Genomic DNA, 13766 nt, shown 5'->3' with positions numbered 1-13766 from the left:
CTGCTTTTACCTTATAGTGATCATCCTCTCTCCATTCTTGTCCTTCTGCTTGTCCACGTCAATGTGAGCTCCTGTCACATCTTGGATGGCTGTTATGTTGCAGCCTCCTCGACCCATGATCCGAGACACAACGGACGCTGGTACAGAAAGCTTCTTTGATCTTCAAAAGAACACGTGAAATGATGATATTAATGTTTGTACTATAGCTGTCTCTTAATTCAATCAAAAAACATGCAATCATTGGCTTTGTGTGCAAGCAATGCCTTGCCTTAAGATGTATACATAATAATATAATAAAAGAAAAAAGTAAAATTTGACAATGGGGAGAACAAAAAAGTAAGTATTGCTATTGATAATTTGCACACGTCGAGTCAAACTCATAAACTGACCTTCTGACGACTTCCTTCCAACCTTCTTCTCTTTTCTGGCCTCTCTTTGGACTCGTGAGGCTGAGCTTACTGTTGGGTGAGGTGACAGGAAGAGCCATGGTCTTGAACGGGGAGGGCAGGGAGTTGGTGGTGGAGTCGCTTGCATCTGCAGCTCTGGAACCAGACAGACTGTTTGCTTACAGACATGATAGGACGCAACAAAGTAGTAGTTGTTATGTCTAAAGATCCAAAGTTACACACAAAAGTACATGTCAAACAACAAACGTGCCCGCTCGATCAGAGACTCACTTTTGCGTTGGTTTTGAGATGGAGACTGTGACTTTGTTTTCCACTTTGCCGTCACTCTGCGTCTGGGAACTGTGTCTCTTCTCTGGGCCGGACAGGAGGGCCTGGACTGCTCCTGAGGAGGGGGCAGAGGAAGAAGAGGACGACGAGGAAGAGGAGGAGGAGGTGCCGGAGGAGGTGAGGTCAGGGAGGTAGTTGAGTTCCTGACTCTTGCTCCCACTGCTGCTGCTCTCACTGGCACAGTCGGTGCTATCCAAGGGGTCAGAATCACTGTTGCCGCCTGCCACTCCCCCACCCCCACCCCGTGGCTCGCCGTGGATCTTGTTCTTGTCAGCTTTGTGCTGTGCTAGTGCAACCTGTTAAGAAATGCATACATTTGGTCATTTCCCCCTCTTCAATCTTTAGGATAAGCTGGAGATGAAAACAGGGCAGATTAAAAAGAGTAGTGCTCACCTGCGGATCTTGCAATATGATGGGTTCATTGGGCACCGAATCCTTGGTCTTGTTCTTTTTGTTCTTCCGATTGGTGCTTGGGGTAGTGGCCACACTCGCTCGCTTCTTACTAAAAGCTGTAGTGAAAGTGGTGGAGGTGGCAGATATACCAATGGTGGTGGTGGTAGTTGCACTCGGAGGTTCAATTGGAACCTCTGCTTCTGAGGAAGGCGAAGGGTAAAATTCAGGCATTAGGAAGAATCGGGCCACAAGATTCTAGTTAAAATGTATCCAAGTCATGAAAATACTTTTGAGTTAAAAGTTTCAATGAAACAATACCTTCAGCAGAATCCTCCTTCTGCTCCTGCATCTCAAATGTCTCCTCCTTGGTTTTCTGCCCCTCCTCTTCCTCCTGTTTCCTCTTCTGCTCCTCCTTCTTCTTCTTGCGTTTCTCCTTCCTCTTCTCACGCTTGGCAGCCAGAGCCTGCTTCTTGCTCTCCTCTCGAGACTGCAAGAGTCATAAAATCTCTTTTTATCTATGCCTTTTATTCAAAATGCTTTTACCTCCTAAAACACTATCACATGTGACTGAAATTACCTTCTCCAAGTCTAACTCCTTGAGGAGAATGGTAGCGTTCTTGTTGGCCTCGGCAGCCTGCTGGTCTTTAGCTTTGACAATGGTCTCCATGCACTGGTGACACTTCTTCAGCAGCTCCTGCAGGGTCACATTTGGAGTTTTAGCTCTGCATATTCCTCTAAAGGTTCTGTAGGTGACTACTGACTGAAATGCAAACAATACCTACCTTGTCAGCAATGGTGGCGATATATCTCATGCACTCAATATCTGACGGGAACTGGTTGACCTCCTTCACAAGATACTGCACCACCTTCACGTGACCCTGAAATTTTAAGTAAAGAATTAGTAACTGCAGTCGTCCTAAAGTGCAGCAGAACAAAGCAACGTTCTTAGGTCTTCTTCAACTGCGCACCTTACGAAAAGCAGCCATGAGCGGGGTGATCTTTCGGTTGTCAGCAGCATCTACATCAGCACTGGCGTGCACCAGGAGCTGGACCACGTCAAAATGACCACCATTCGCTGCCAGCCAGAGGGGAGTGTTCCCTTTCTTGTTTCGTACGTCAATATGCGCACCTCTGAAATAAGACAGAATTGTTGCCTTCATCAGTTAATGAAAGCCACCTTGCTAATGAGGTTAGAAGACAGAACACAATTTATGGCAAGCATCTGGTTTTTAAAAGCAAAAACAAGAAAGAAAAAAAAAAAACAGAAAGAGCGTGGCTTAAAACATCTGCTTCACTAAGAAATAAACTTGCATTCAACCCAATTCCCTTAAATGATGAATCACAGTGAGATTTAACTCAAAACAGTCCTCACCTGTTGATGAGCAGCTCACAGAACTTGTAGTGGCCCTTGTCGGCAGCAATGGTGAGAGCAGTATCTCTGGATGAAGGAACAGGGGGAGCGTTGACATCGGCGCCTTTGTCCAGCAGCACTCGGCCCACCTCTGCATAACCTCCTGATGCTGCCTCCATCAGCGGGGTAAGACCAGTCTGTTTAAACCGATCAGTTATTAAGAAGGCCAAGAGGGTAACCCGAAAGGATAAAAATAGTGTTTGTATCGTCCAATAATTCATACATGACACGGAGTCAGTGGGAGAAGTTAGGGGGCTTAAGGTTGTATAATAAACAGGTTGTGTAGTCAGCACACACCATTATGTCAAGCTCTGTAAAAGGATGGATATAAGTATAATAAGTAAATCCTAGCTCAACCATGGTGAAGATAATTGGTGGGTCAACCAGTCCCAAAAAATTACTTCCCACCTTCTTTTGTAATTATTTTTTACTATTTTACAAACATCATAGGATAAGGAAAAGAAGAATTTAAGGATTTAACAAAAGAAACGTGTACTGGTGCCGGGACTGAGTCTGCTATGATGAAACTCAGGTCCTGAAATGGGACCAAAAACTCATCCCAAATAGTTTAATCAGTCTATTCTTATTGGATTGTTTAATCCATTTTACATACAAAGAAAAATGTCACTTCATTGCTCAGATTTTAAACATAAATGGTGAAATGCTTGTGATGGTTGATTTTTGTTCCATCTACTCCTAGTTCCTCAACTCTGCCTTTAGATCATCTGTAATTGAAGTAAAATATATATAGATGATTTCTTTTGTTGTCTCATTTCCATTCTTAAACCATGTTCATTTTGCTAAAGAAGGCAATGAAGGAAGCACTAAATAACTTCTCTTATTATTAAGCTAATTCAACCAGCTCTTATTAAGGTGTCCCTGCAGATACTTCACAGTGCACTCGACTCAGAAACCTCCCTGAGATATTTGACTTTCTGAATGTGGCAGCAGAGTCCTGCTATATGTGATCACGAGTCTTCACCTTAGCACGATGCTCTACGTTGGCCTTGCGATCTAGCAGCAGACTGACGACCTCAGCCCGCCCCTGAAAGCAGGCTAGGGTCAGAGCTGTGTTTCTGTTGGTCTCAATCTGGGCATTGATGTCTGAACCCATATCCAGCAACAGCTTCACTGCTGGCACATGACCGTTCATAGCTGCCAGCATCAAAGGAGAGATTCCCAGCTTACTGCCAGTCCTGAAAAGAGTGAAATAGAGTCTTTAGAAAAGAAGCGTAAAACAGAGAAAATGCTACATGTATGGTATCAGTTGTTGCTCACCTGGAGTTAATCTCGGCACCAGCATTGAGGAGTATTTTGATGATGTTGACATAACCCCCAGAGGCAGCCAGGCTGAGAGGCGTGTAGTCTGAGACATTGCGGTGTTCCTTATTGGCTCCCCGCAGCAGCAGCAACTCAACAACCTTACCAACATGGATGATAATGGTGTTAGCGGCAGGAGTATAGGAATGTCATGACTGTGAGAGTAAACTGAAACAGTTTTATACCTCCTGGCGTCCCCCAGAGCAGGCCAGGGAGAGGGGTGTGTCTTTGGTTCTCTCTGATTGAGCCTCAATATCACCCCCTTTGTCCAGGAGTACCTCAACCACGCCTACATGGCCAGCAGTGGCAGCCAGGATCAGCGGCGTAAAGCCTGTAGAGAACAGAAATAATGAGTCCTTTGTTAAATGAAACTATTTTGAATTAAAATTAAACTCTAACCCTCCAGACTGCCATACTATCAGAAGACTAATCATCTTTCTAAGATACCTTTTTTATCCCGGTGCTCAATGTTGGCTCCCCGTGAAATCAGGACAGACACAAGCTCCTCGTGTCCTCCTGCACACGCCAGCGTCAGGGCCGTATCATGATTACTCTCCGTCTGTGAAGAAAACACTCTCTCTTAACAGGGCATATTACTTTTTACATAAATGTATTAACTTGGATTATCACAATATGTATACTGTCATGTCAAACTGGCTTACATGTGCGTCTATGTCAACAGAGGGGTAAAGGGGTAGGACTGAAGGGGGAGAAGCGATGTTTGCGGGCGTCTGTGTGGGCGGCTGGGAAAGGGGTGTGGGTGAAGATGTAGTGTTCAGCATGGGCACGCGGCTGCTCACAGCTGCAAGAAAGAAACAAAAACAAATGTAAGCACCACCTCCAAAAAAAAGGAAAAACAAAACTTTGTAGAGCACAGTCTCGCATCTCACACCCAACAGTTAAACTTCTGAGTACTTGCCTGCCATGATGTCGTCCAGTGTGTCTGTGAGCGTCTGTGCAGGTGTAGCTACCAAGAGCCCATCTGGAGCCTGTTGAGGTATCATTCCTGGGCTTAACCCAGCCAGCTGCTGACCCTGCTGCTGCCCCAACATCTGCTGCCCTACTAGTACCCTCTGCAGCTCTGGACTGGTACTTCCTGGGTAGTCTGCAGGGTTGTAGTCTGGCAGAGGTTGGATAGGAACGAAGGCTGCCTGAAGAGGGGGAGGAGGCGGCTGGGGCTGGGTCTGTGGCGAAGGGGGAAGAGGCGGCTGCTGTCGTGACTGCGACCCATCCCTGTGACCCATGATTGTGTCCACCTGAGGAAGCTTGGGGTAATCATCCTCTTCTCCATCTGGTTCTTCCTCTGAGCCCTCTTCATCATCATCATCTTCCTCTTCCTGAAAGAATACAGAGAGCATATTAAGTCTCTCGGATCTGTTAGGACAGTGCTAGGGAACAAACATTATTCAAACAAAGAAAACAAATACAAAAAAAATTCACCTCTTCGACGTCATCCTCCGGCTCTTCCTGTTCCCCATCTTTGCTTGTCTCCTCGTCCTTGTCAGAGCCACTGTGTACTTGTGCACCCGGTGTGGTGAGAAGAGGCACTGGAACAGACGATGCACATCCAGGCCCCGGGCCCGGACCCTGGCTCTGTCCAGCCTCCTGCTGCTCTAAGCCCTTTGCCTCCATGTACTCTTTGGTGAACTGTTGCTGTGTTTTCAGCTGCAGCTGACGCTCCACCTTCTGCAGCTCCTTCAAGATTTTCTTTTTCTTCTGAACCTAAGGAAGAGTCACATCCTTGTTTGACTAACTTGTGATATGTTGCTATGCATACGGGGGGGGGGGGGGGGGGGAGCACTGAAGGGTCAATTAGGTAGCCTTTAACTTGTAAGCTAACTTAAGATCAAAATGAGACCAGATCTTAAGTGGATGATGGATTATACCTGCTCCTCTCGGCTCTTCTTCAGCTCCTCAATCTTGTCTTTGGTGAGCGGCTCCCCCTGAATGAGTTCTAGCGACTCTAGCTGGGCTTTCTCAATAGCGCTAATTCTCTGGCCCAGTTCATTCAGCTTTCCCTCCGTCTCCTCCACAATGCACTCTAGGGGCTGGCACAAGTGGAAGGGTGGCAGAGGCTCTGCTTCAGGTCCCCGGCCAACAGAGCTGGGGACACCGGGCTGAAGGGCTGCTTGTCTCTGTTTGGACACGCCTGAATTTGAACAAAACACATCAAAGATGTTGAGATTTAAAAATGGCAAAATAAATATATCTACAGCTCAGTGAAGTGTGCACTTTGTAAGTAGAACCTTTTAAGTATACCGAGCGGGTACCTAGGACAGTTTACCTTTACTAGAGACGGGAGGGGGCGTAGCGATGTTTGATGGGGTTCTGTCTGGCTCCTGAGGGGGCACTACCATGGCGAGAGCTTGGAATGGGACACGAGGAACCTGTTATGACAGAGGATATGTTGTGTTAAAGCAATGGAAAAAAGAAAGAAAACAGCCATGCTTGCAAAAATGTTAGTTAAAAAAGAAAATAAAATAAAAAAAAGGGGGGGGGGGGTTATCATGTTGCTGCATATACCTGAGAGGCATCTTGCGATGGGGGAGTGAGTTGGGAGAGGTCCGGGGCTGGGACAGACAGGATGTTGTTGGGGTAATCCAACAGGTAGGAAACCACATTGGTGTGGCCACCCTTAGCAGCTTCGATCAACATGGTTGAGCCATCCTACAAAGAAAAAACATGGCATGTTTTTCTCTATCAGCATTATCATTAAACACATGCAAATGAGCATAATCGTTATTAAAGCAGCTGGTGTTAATCCAGACTGGGTGCATTACTTTGAGTCTGTGAGTAGGATCCGCCCCATGCGCCAGCAGCAGCTCCACCACAGCCAAATGTCCTCCAGCACAGGCCAGAGAAACCACCGTGTGATCATTATTGGCAGTGGCTCTGTTCACATTAGCACCTAACACAGACAAAGACAAATGTATATATTATAAGAGTAATGATAATGCATATCTACAGCCAGATATTCAATAATGTGGTTCATCATTAACCTGGACACAATAACAATTGCTGGTCTTCCACTTTAAGCGTAATGGTGGAAAAAACAATTTTCAGGTGAAATTTTAAACTTCTCATACCTTCATGCAATGAAATAAACTATGATTAATTGAAGTGAATAAATTAAGTGACAGATGTGCAGAAAAAAACAAACAAAACAAAACCCTCCCATATAAACGATCTACTTCCCCTTTCAAGAGAGGCAATTCTCTGACTCTACAGGTTAGATATGCATTTTTCCCCCCTCAAATACCTGTATTTAAATCCAAGAGCTACTCAGTTACGCACCTTTGCTGATAAGAAACTGCACTGTACAGAGATGCCCTGCCCTCGCTGCCTTCATTAAGGGCGTCCGTCCCCCTTCAGACTCATGCTCCTAAAGGAAAAAGATGAAGTGGATTTGTTGAGTTCAACACAGAAGTTAAACAAAATGGCTATAATCTGTATTCATCTTGAAAACTGCTGCTGTAGGTGCAGGTTCTACAAGGTCAAGGTCTTGCTTCACACAATAGAAGATGCTCAGTTCAATCAATATACATTTACACACAAAAAACTTTTACACATCTTTTCTTGCCCCGCTGTCACTTGAACCAATGTAAATACTTTTTTTTTTTTAAAGCAGGGCAAATCATAAGTGACTAAGAGGATTTAAGAGTACGGCGTACCAAATTGGCTCCAGCCTGCAGTAGCACGTCTGCCACATCAGTGTGTCCGTTCTCACACGCATACGTCAGTGCTGTATCGCCAGTTGCCGTCGTGGCATGAACGTTTGCTCCTGAACGAGAAAAAGTTACAGGAGTGTGAGCTCAAGAGTCTAAGACATTTTTGATGTGTCTTTTCTTTCTACCATTGCTGCATCTTCTTCCTTGCCCACCTGCAGCCAGTAGGTACTTCACCAATTCCAGATGGCCTTCTTGTGCAGCTTCCATTAGCGGGGTAGAGCAGCCCAGCTCAATGTCTGCCCCTGCCTTAATGAGGAAGTCAGCCACTTCTAAAAAGCCTCCACAACATGCTAGGGTCAAAGCGGTCTCCTGGGTTTCCTCTGTCTGGGCATTGATGTTAGCACCTAGACGACAGAGCAAGACCAGTTTTGTTATATTCAGCTACTAAAATGGGAAAACATAATGATAACAGACTGTGATCATGTCAAAATTGTTAGTTGTTTTTGTTTTTTTTATGGTGTTTCAGAGATGCAAGAACAAATGCTGCTACCTTGAGCCAGCAGCAGTGCTACCATCTCCTCATGGCCTTCTCTGGCTGCCTCCATCAGGGGAGTGTAGCCCTCATCATTAACCTGGACACAAACAGAAGCATCATCAGATCAGAAAACATAAGGGTGAAAATGACTCGCAGGTTACACGGACACAACCCTGACTTGTGTTTATGTGGATAGAAATTGTCATCCAACTGCATTTAGCCAGTTACATCAATGTTGTCATTTACATTTTAGATAACAGTGAAAAATTAGCCGTTTTCCAATTTTGGAAGCAAACACTTTTGTTTAAAAAGGACCGACACTTTTTGGTTTGGAGCATTTATAGTATATCTTCACAGCAAATGTATCTACAGCTATACAATTTTTTTCCATTTTGTTTTAGTGTATCTTTGCATACCTCCTCCAAGTTGGCTCCTCTCTCTATAAGCAAGGCTGCCAGCTCCACATGTCCTCCACAAGCTGCCAGGGTAAGGGGCGACTCAAAGGAATCAGCTGGCATGTTGACTTGCGCGCCGCTGTCCAACAGCAGCCGTGCCACCTCCACATGGCCATCCTGGGACAGCGAGACACACAGAGAATATAGAGATAAGCACCTGAATAAATACACGTATCAATTTCTAGTCAAGCTACATGAATTTAAACCATCAATTTGAAAAAGTGTTTAAAACGAGAAAGTAGTGACATTTTAGCAGACTGATGAAAGAGGCATCTAAAAACATTGCTGTACATTTCCATCGACAATAGCACAATTAATGTTTACAGAAAACTGCACACCCCTTCCACAATTATTTAGCACGACTGATCTGCAAACAAGATAAAAACCAATTAGCACAGGGGAGATGGTGTAAATTATTAAAATCTTCTTTCAGTCCACTTTTCTCCCACTTAACCATGCGAGTACCCAACCATTAGCAGAACTCTGTTGGGTTTGGACACTGAATAAGACCCGCTGTTATGTTTCTGATGTTATTTTTTTTCAAATTTAATATTAAAGTTTATTTTGTTTGAGCTGTACTGAGACACAAAAGGGAGTCTAAGATATATAAAGCAATTCATTCTTGACCATGCCGATTACTTCAACGTATGTACTGTCTGTTTATAGTTACAAATACAAAGTCATAACAAGTGGTTTGAGGTGTGAAATGTGAAGTGAGGTTTTAGGTCAGATGCTTACCATGCAGGCCTCCATCAGTGCCGTATGCATCTCATCCGTTTTGTGTTCCTGGTCTGCTCCGGCCTCCAAGAGAAAACGCACCATATCCAAGTGACCTGCAGAGGACAAACAAAATCAATGTAATTAATCTTTTACAGGCCTTTGGACAAGGTTATGGGAGTAGCCTGCCACTGGGGGAAAGTAACAAGTTAGATCAGTTCAGAGTCGACTGCAAGTACGCCAATTTTACTGATCTTAAGATGTAGACTTTTTTTAAAAAACATTTCATTAAAATGAAAAATAAAATAACCAGCTGAATTTTAAAGAGTAGCTGACTGTTAGGATAGCTAACAGAACTTATGTAAGAGCTTTATTTTACAACAGTATTAGCCCAAGTCTTTGTAACGAGGGCGCTAAATTGCATAACAACTAAAAAAAAGTAAAAGGACAATGCGCATTTATTCCTTTCTAAAAATAAACCCTCAACATAAAAACTAACCTAGGGATACAAGTTCCATACTTAAGTACTGACCTTTGTAGCATGCAAGTGTGAGAGCACTCTCCTTGAACTCATTGGAGTGTGTGTTGATGCCAGCGCCATACTCCAATAGTACCCTGGCCACTTCTACGTGGCCAGCACTGGCCGCCTCCATGAGAGGTGTGTGTCCGTTCTCGTTGTGGTCCTCAATGTTAGCACCCTCTTTGAGCAGCACCTTCACCACATCCACGAAGCCACCGGCACATGCATACGTCAAAGCTGTGTTGCCTGAAAGACAAAAGTGAGATTATACCGTGTGTTTTGAAGTCACATTAAATGGTTTATAAATAGAGAAGTTAAAGTAGTCTTACCAGTAGAGGACTGGGCATTGACATCTGCCCCATGGACAAGTAGTAGTTTGACAATGTCCACATAACCTCCACTGGCAGCAGCCATGAGTGGTGTTATATCCCCCTTGATGCCCCTGTCCTCCACATTGGCATGCATAGCCAACAAAACCTAAGAATAGAAAACAGAAGAAGAAAAAAAACGTAAATATATATTCATAGGCTTGTCAAAGGAATACAGCCCCTTAAGTATTTAGCAGGAACTTAATCTGGACACCAATCTAACCTCTTCCATACCTGTGCAAGTTCATAATAGCCAGCCGAGCAGGCGAGACACAGCAAGCTCTCCCCTTCCTCCGTGTGCTCATTGACGCTCCGGCCCTCATCCAGCAATTTGCGCACGGCGTTGACATCCCCATCCGAACACGCCTCTGCTAAACTACGGCTGAAAATAACCAGACTGCTACAATTACTGCCACTGTGGCAGGTGAACACACGCACCCCTCACAACAACACAATTACTTCCAGGCAGCAAAGAGACACACACGCATGCTCATAGGTATTGTTTATGAAGCAGTGAGTTGATGGTGTGAGCGAGATACATACTTGTCTGCTTGGCCGGCATTGAGTGTGTTTTCAGCTCTCATCCGGGTGAGGGCGGCTGCGGCCTCGTCCAGGGCACAACTCACAGATGACGTCAGTCGCCGTAGCACCTCGGGGTCTGCAAAAGCTTTACCATCGGCAGTGGACAGTTTACCGATGCCTGCCGAACACCAAAAGGGCAGAGGTGCATAGGGCAATGCAAACCACAGGGGAGCACAACCACACCAGACCAGATGAAGAAGCAAGTCCAGTCCAGCAAATCCAATCCAGGGTTAGTAGCAGCAAACACAAAGAGGGAAAAAAATCAATAAAGAAAAAAATAAAATAAAAATTTAAAAATGAATAGGGAAAAAAAAAAAAAAAAAAAAAAAAAAAAAATCACACAGAAAACACAAGCATTTGTTAATGTGGCTTAATATATCTTTTTTCAATAAACCACCTAAGAGTCGCAATTTCTTTATCAAATAGTAAGGTACACAATAAAAGGGGAATATTGGGAGTATCTACTGTGCTGTGCAAAAGTCTCAAGTCAGTCTTCATTTCTTTATGTTGGGCTAGGAAAACGGGAAAAAGGTGCAGCGATTTATTGAGATGTACAAACATAACAAATAGTTTTGTACAAATCTAACGAGTTTTTAAGTCAGTATTTGCCATTTTTTCCCCCAACACAGCCGGAACCCTTAGTCAGGCTTTCCGTAAGTAGTCTTCATTAATAGTTCTTGAAGGACATTCAAATCTCTTCTTTGGAGGAAAACAAATCCTCTGTAAAACAATCAGGTACAAGTACTGGCCAATGTCAAACGGAGCCATTTAGAAAGCCTGGAGACCTATTGCTCAAGATTATTTAAAAATAAAATATATTTAAAAAAAATTTTTTTAAAAATGACACGACACTTTGGCTCATTGGAAACAAAATAAAAAGAAATGACTTGAGACGTTTGCACAGTACTTCAGTAGTTCAGAACAATAATACCAGTGAAATGAAGCTGTTGTATACACCAAGGCTCAAAGGTTTGGAGTCAAAATTTTGCAGTTTTCCTTAAGTCATTAAATGAACTGCAATGTAACACTGCTGAGAAATTCTGATATTTACTGAATATAATTTTGCCGTAAAGACAAGCTTCTTGAAAATGACTTCAAGTTAAATTAGTTTAATATTAATGTGCACTTCCTGTATGTTACAGTCTAGCGTCCTACAATAGGACTGACAATTAGCATTACTTTGGTGGTGATTTCATTATAACAATACCAGCAAACTGGTGTTTTATTAAAACAAGTAGTTTGGAAATAAAACTTTTCTTGTTCAAATCTCACACTTTCCTAGACACATTTCCTCTGCCTTGACTGACAGATGGACCGATCTCAGAATTGATGTGCTTCAATACTTCAAGGTTAAATAATGAACATGAAAATAAGATCCTTTCTCTTCTTTTCATGCTTATTTAAATATTTTAGCACGTTCAGATTCGTTCCAAACTTTTGATCAGTAGTGTATACGAACCAATGTAGATTCAAGCTGTTAATGTTCGAAGAGAAAACTGTCTCATCCTGTGTGAATTATAGATGGGTAAAAAGCAGTGACCATGAGAGAAAATGATGTGTTAGGAACAGTGGCCAGCAAGCAAGAGAAGAACTGAAGAAAACAATGCAATATGACAGGAAAAAAAAAGTCTGTGTGTCTATTTTGTCATGAAAAAGAAGAAAAGTCAATGACCAGAGTGAAAGGCAAGCAGCAGCAAAATGAAAACAACTGCTTTTGCTAATGACCTACAGAGGAAGATCTCTCAAAGGAAAACAATGAACATTTCCAAACCAGCAAACCACTTGTGAGAGGAGTAACAGTGTGCATTTTAGAAAGAAAGAAAAAAAAAAAAGGGAAAAAAATAAATAAAGTTGGCTTTAAACCTTTCGGCCTCAACTTCAACCCATCCATTAACCAGGCACAAGACAGCTTCAGTCCTTAAGGTTGTGTTTTCTCACCACTGACTCGGGCTAAACTTAGCACCGCTCTCAGACAAAGATTTCACAACAGTCTCATATGCACAAGCAAAGAGGTCAAGGAAGTTGATCATTAATGTTTTACTTTATCGTGTTTTTCCTCAGAGAACACAAGCACTTCATTCACTAAACAGGAATAAATAGGTTAGATATCAGCAGTCACCAAATCCCCTCTCCTGTGTATAATCCTCTACATATAACTACTAAACAGAGCAGGAAGTAGTGAATGAGTCAAGAATTTCAGTCACAACATCAATTTAAAAGACCTTCACTGTGTTTACACATAAGCACTTGTTCCTGCTCAGCTCCACCTACAACGCTGCCATGTTTACACGTACAACACCATCTATCTTTTATCGTGTTAAACTAAAATAAAATTTATCAGGACAAGTGTATATACACCAAATGCCTACTGAAAACATAACTGGCACCGACACCAGTCTAACAGGAATCATTCTTGAAGCATTTACGTGCAATGAAATGAACAACTAGATCAAAATGTAAGCTATCCTAACAATACGTCAGACGAAACCATTAGTACCATTTCAGAGAAAATGAGTTGCCTTCTAGGTAAAAACCAACCAATAATACTGCTGGTAAGCGCTGGCTAATAACTTAGTGTAATATTTTGTGGCCATTAATTACATGTGAGCAACCCGCCCTTCCCCTCATTTAAGAGGTCTTAATGTAGAATTAAACTAGCTAGTGAGAGCCAGAGATCTTAAAAATCTCAGAATGGGATGAGCATGAGCTCATCTTAATGTTGTTAAACTAAGCAGACACTCTAGTTTAGACCACTTATTTCTTTGTGTGTTTAGGTACGCAAACTTTAAGTCAACTTACTTCAAATGAACATTTAATTGCATGTCATTCGTTATTTCATGAACTTTCATTTGCAGTACCAGTAAAGTCTCTGGTGTCTGGGTAATGTGGAATAAGAGCAGCCACTAATCTATTAAAACCAGTTTTTCAGTATAATGCTTGAGTGCAAAATCATGGTGGCTCTCGTGTAGGAGGGGGAAAAAAGGATCAAGTAACTGCCAAGACATGACAAAGGGGCAGGAACTGAATCTGAGGATGTAAGTGTAATAAACTAGGCTTTGTATT

At 43.0% G+C, this 13766-nt stretch overlaps 1 protein-coding gene across 6 annotated transcripts in view; it reads right to left on the bottom strand.

Annotated features, from left to right (window-relative positions):
* ankhd1 (ankyrin repeat and KH domain containing 1) overlaps positions 1 to 13766 on the bottom strand; it is a 32972-nt gene that overhangs the window by 4715 nt on the left and 14491 nt on the right. For 2 of the 6 annotated variants that reach the window (XM_082557834.1, XM_082557835.1), the window contains exons 3-32: positions 10665 to 10821; positions 10356 to 10518; positions 10083 to 10230; positions 9766 to 9999; positions 9255 to 9349; positions 8478 to 8633; positions 8077 to 8158; positions 7739 to 7930; positions 7530 to 7639; positions 7153 to 7240; positions 6639 to 6766; positions 6382 to 6525; positions 6143 to 6245; positions 5745 to 6007; positions 5299 to 5580; positions 4778 to 5195; positions 4521 to 4660; positions 4306 to 4417; positions 4044 to 4189; positions 3817 to 3959; positions 3521 to 3734; positions 2500 to 2675; positions 2096 to 2258; positions 1910 to 2005; positions 1705 to 1821; positions 1446 to 1614; positions 1128 to 1327; positions 678 to 1030; positions 390 to 542; positions 11 to 160 (exon numbers count right to left, since the gene is read on the bottom strand). In XM_082557834.1, the coding sequence (XP_082413960.1) occupies positions 11 to 160; positions 390 to 542; positions 678 to 1030; positions 1128 to 1327; positions 1446 to 1614; positions 1705 to 1821; positions 1910 to 2005; positions 2096 to 2258; positions 2500 to 2675; positions 3521 to 3734; positions 3817 to 3959; positions 4044 to 4189; positions 4306 to 4417; positions 4521 to 4660; positions 4778 to 5195; positions 5299 to 5580; positions 5745 to 6007; positions 6143 to 6245; positions 6382 to 6525; positions 6639 to 6766; positions 7153 to 7240; positions 7530 to 7639; positions 7739 to 7930; positions 8077 to 8158; positions 8478 to 8633; positions 9255 to 9349; positions 9766 to 9999; positions 10083 to 10230; positions 10356 to 10518; positions 10665 to 10821 (5095 nt within the window). The remainder of the gene's footprint in view (positions 1 to 10; positions 161 to 389; positions 543 to 677; positions 1031 to 1127; positions 1328 to 1445; positions 1615 to 1704; positions 1822 to 1909; positions 2006 to 2095; positions 2259 to 2499; positions 2676 to 3520; positions 3735 to 3816; positions 3960 to 4043; positions 4190 to 4305; positions 4418 to 4520; positions 4661 to 4777; positions 5196 to 5298; positions 5581 to 5744; positions 6008 to 6142; positions 6246 to 6381; positions 6526 to 6638; positions 6767 to 7152; positions 7241 to 7529; positions 7640 to 7738; positions 7931 to 8076; positions 8159 to 8477; positions 8634 to 9254; positions 9350 to 9765; positions 10000 to 10082; positions 10231 to 10355; positions 10519 to 10664; positions 10822 to 13766) is intronic. The other 4 variants (XM_082557836.1, XM_082557837.1, XM_082557838.1 and 1 more) reach the window with 3 other exon arrangements.

Source organism: Aulonocara stuartgranti (assembly GCF_965226115.1).
Source record: "Aulonocara stuartgranti genome assembly, chromosome: 2".
In the NCBI taxonomy this organism is placed as follows: domain Eukaryota; kingdom Metazoa; phylum Chordata; class Actinopteri; order Cichliformes; family Cichlidae; genus Aulonocara; species Aulonocara stuartgranti.
This window is presented reverse-complemented; position numbering and strand designations above follow the sequence as displayed.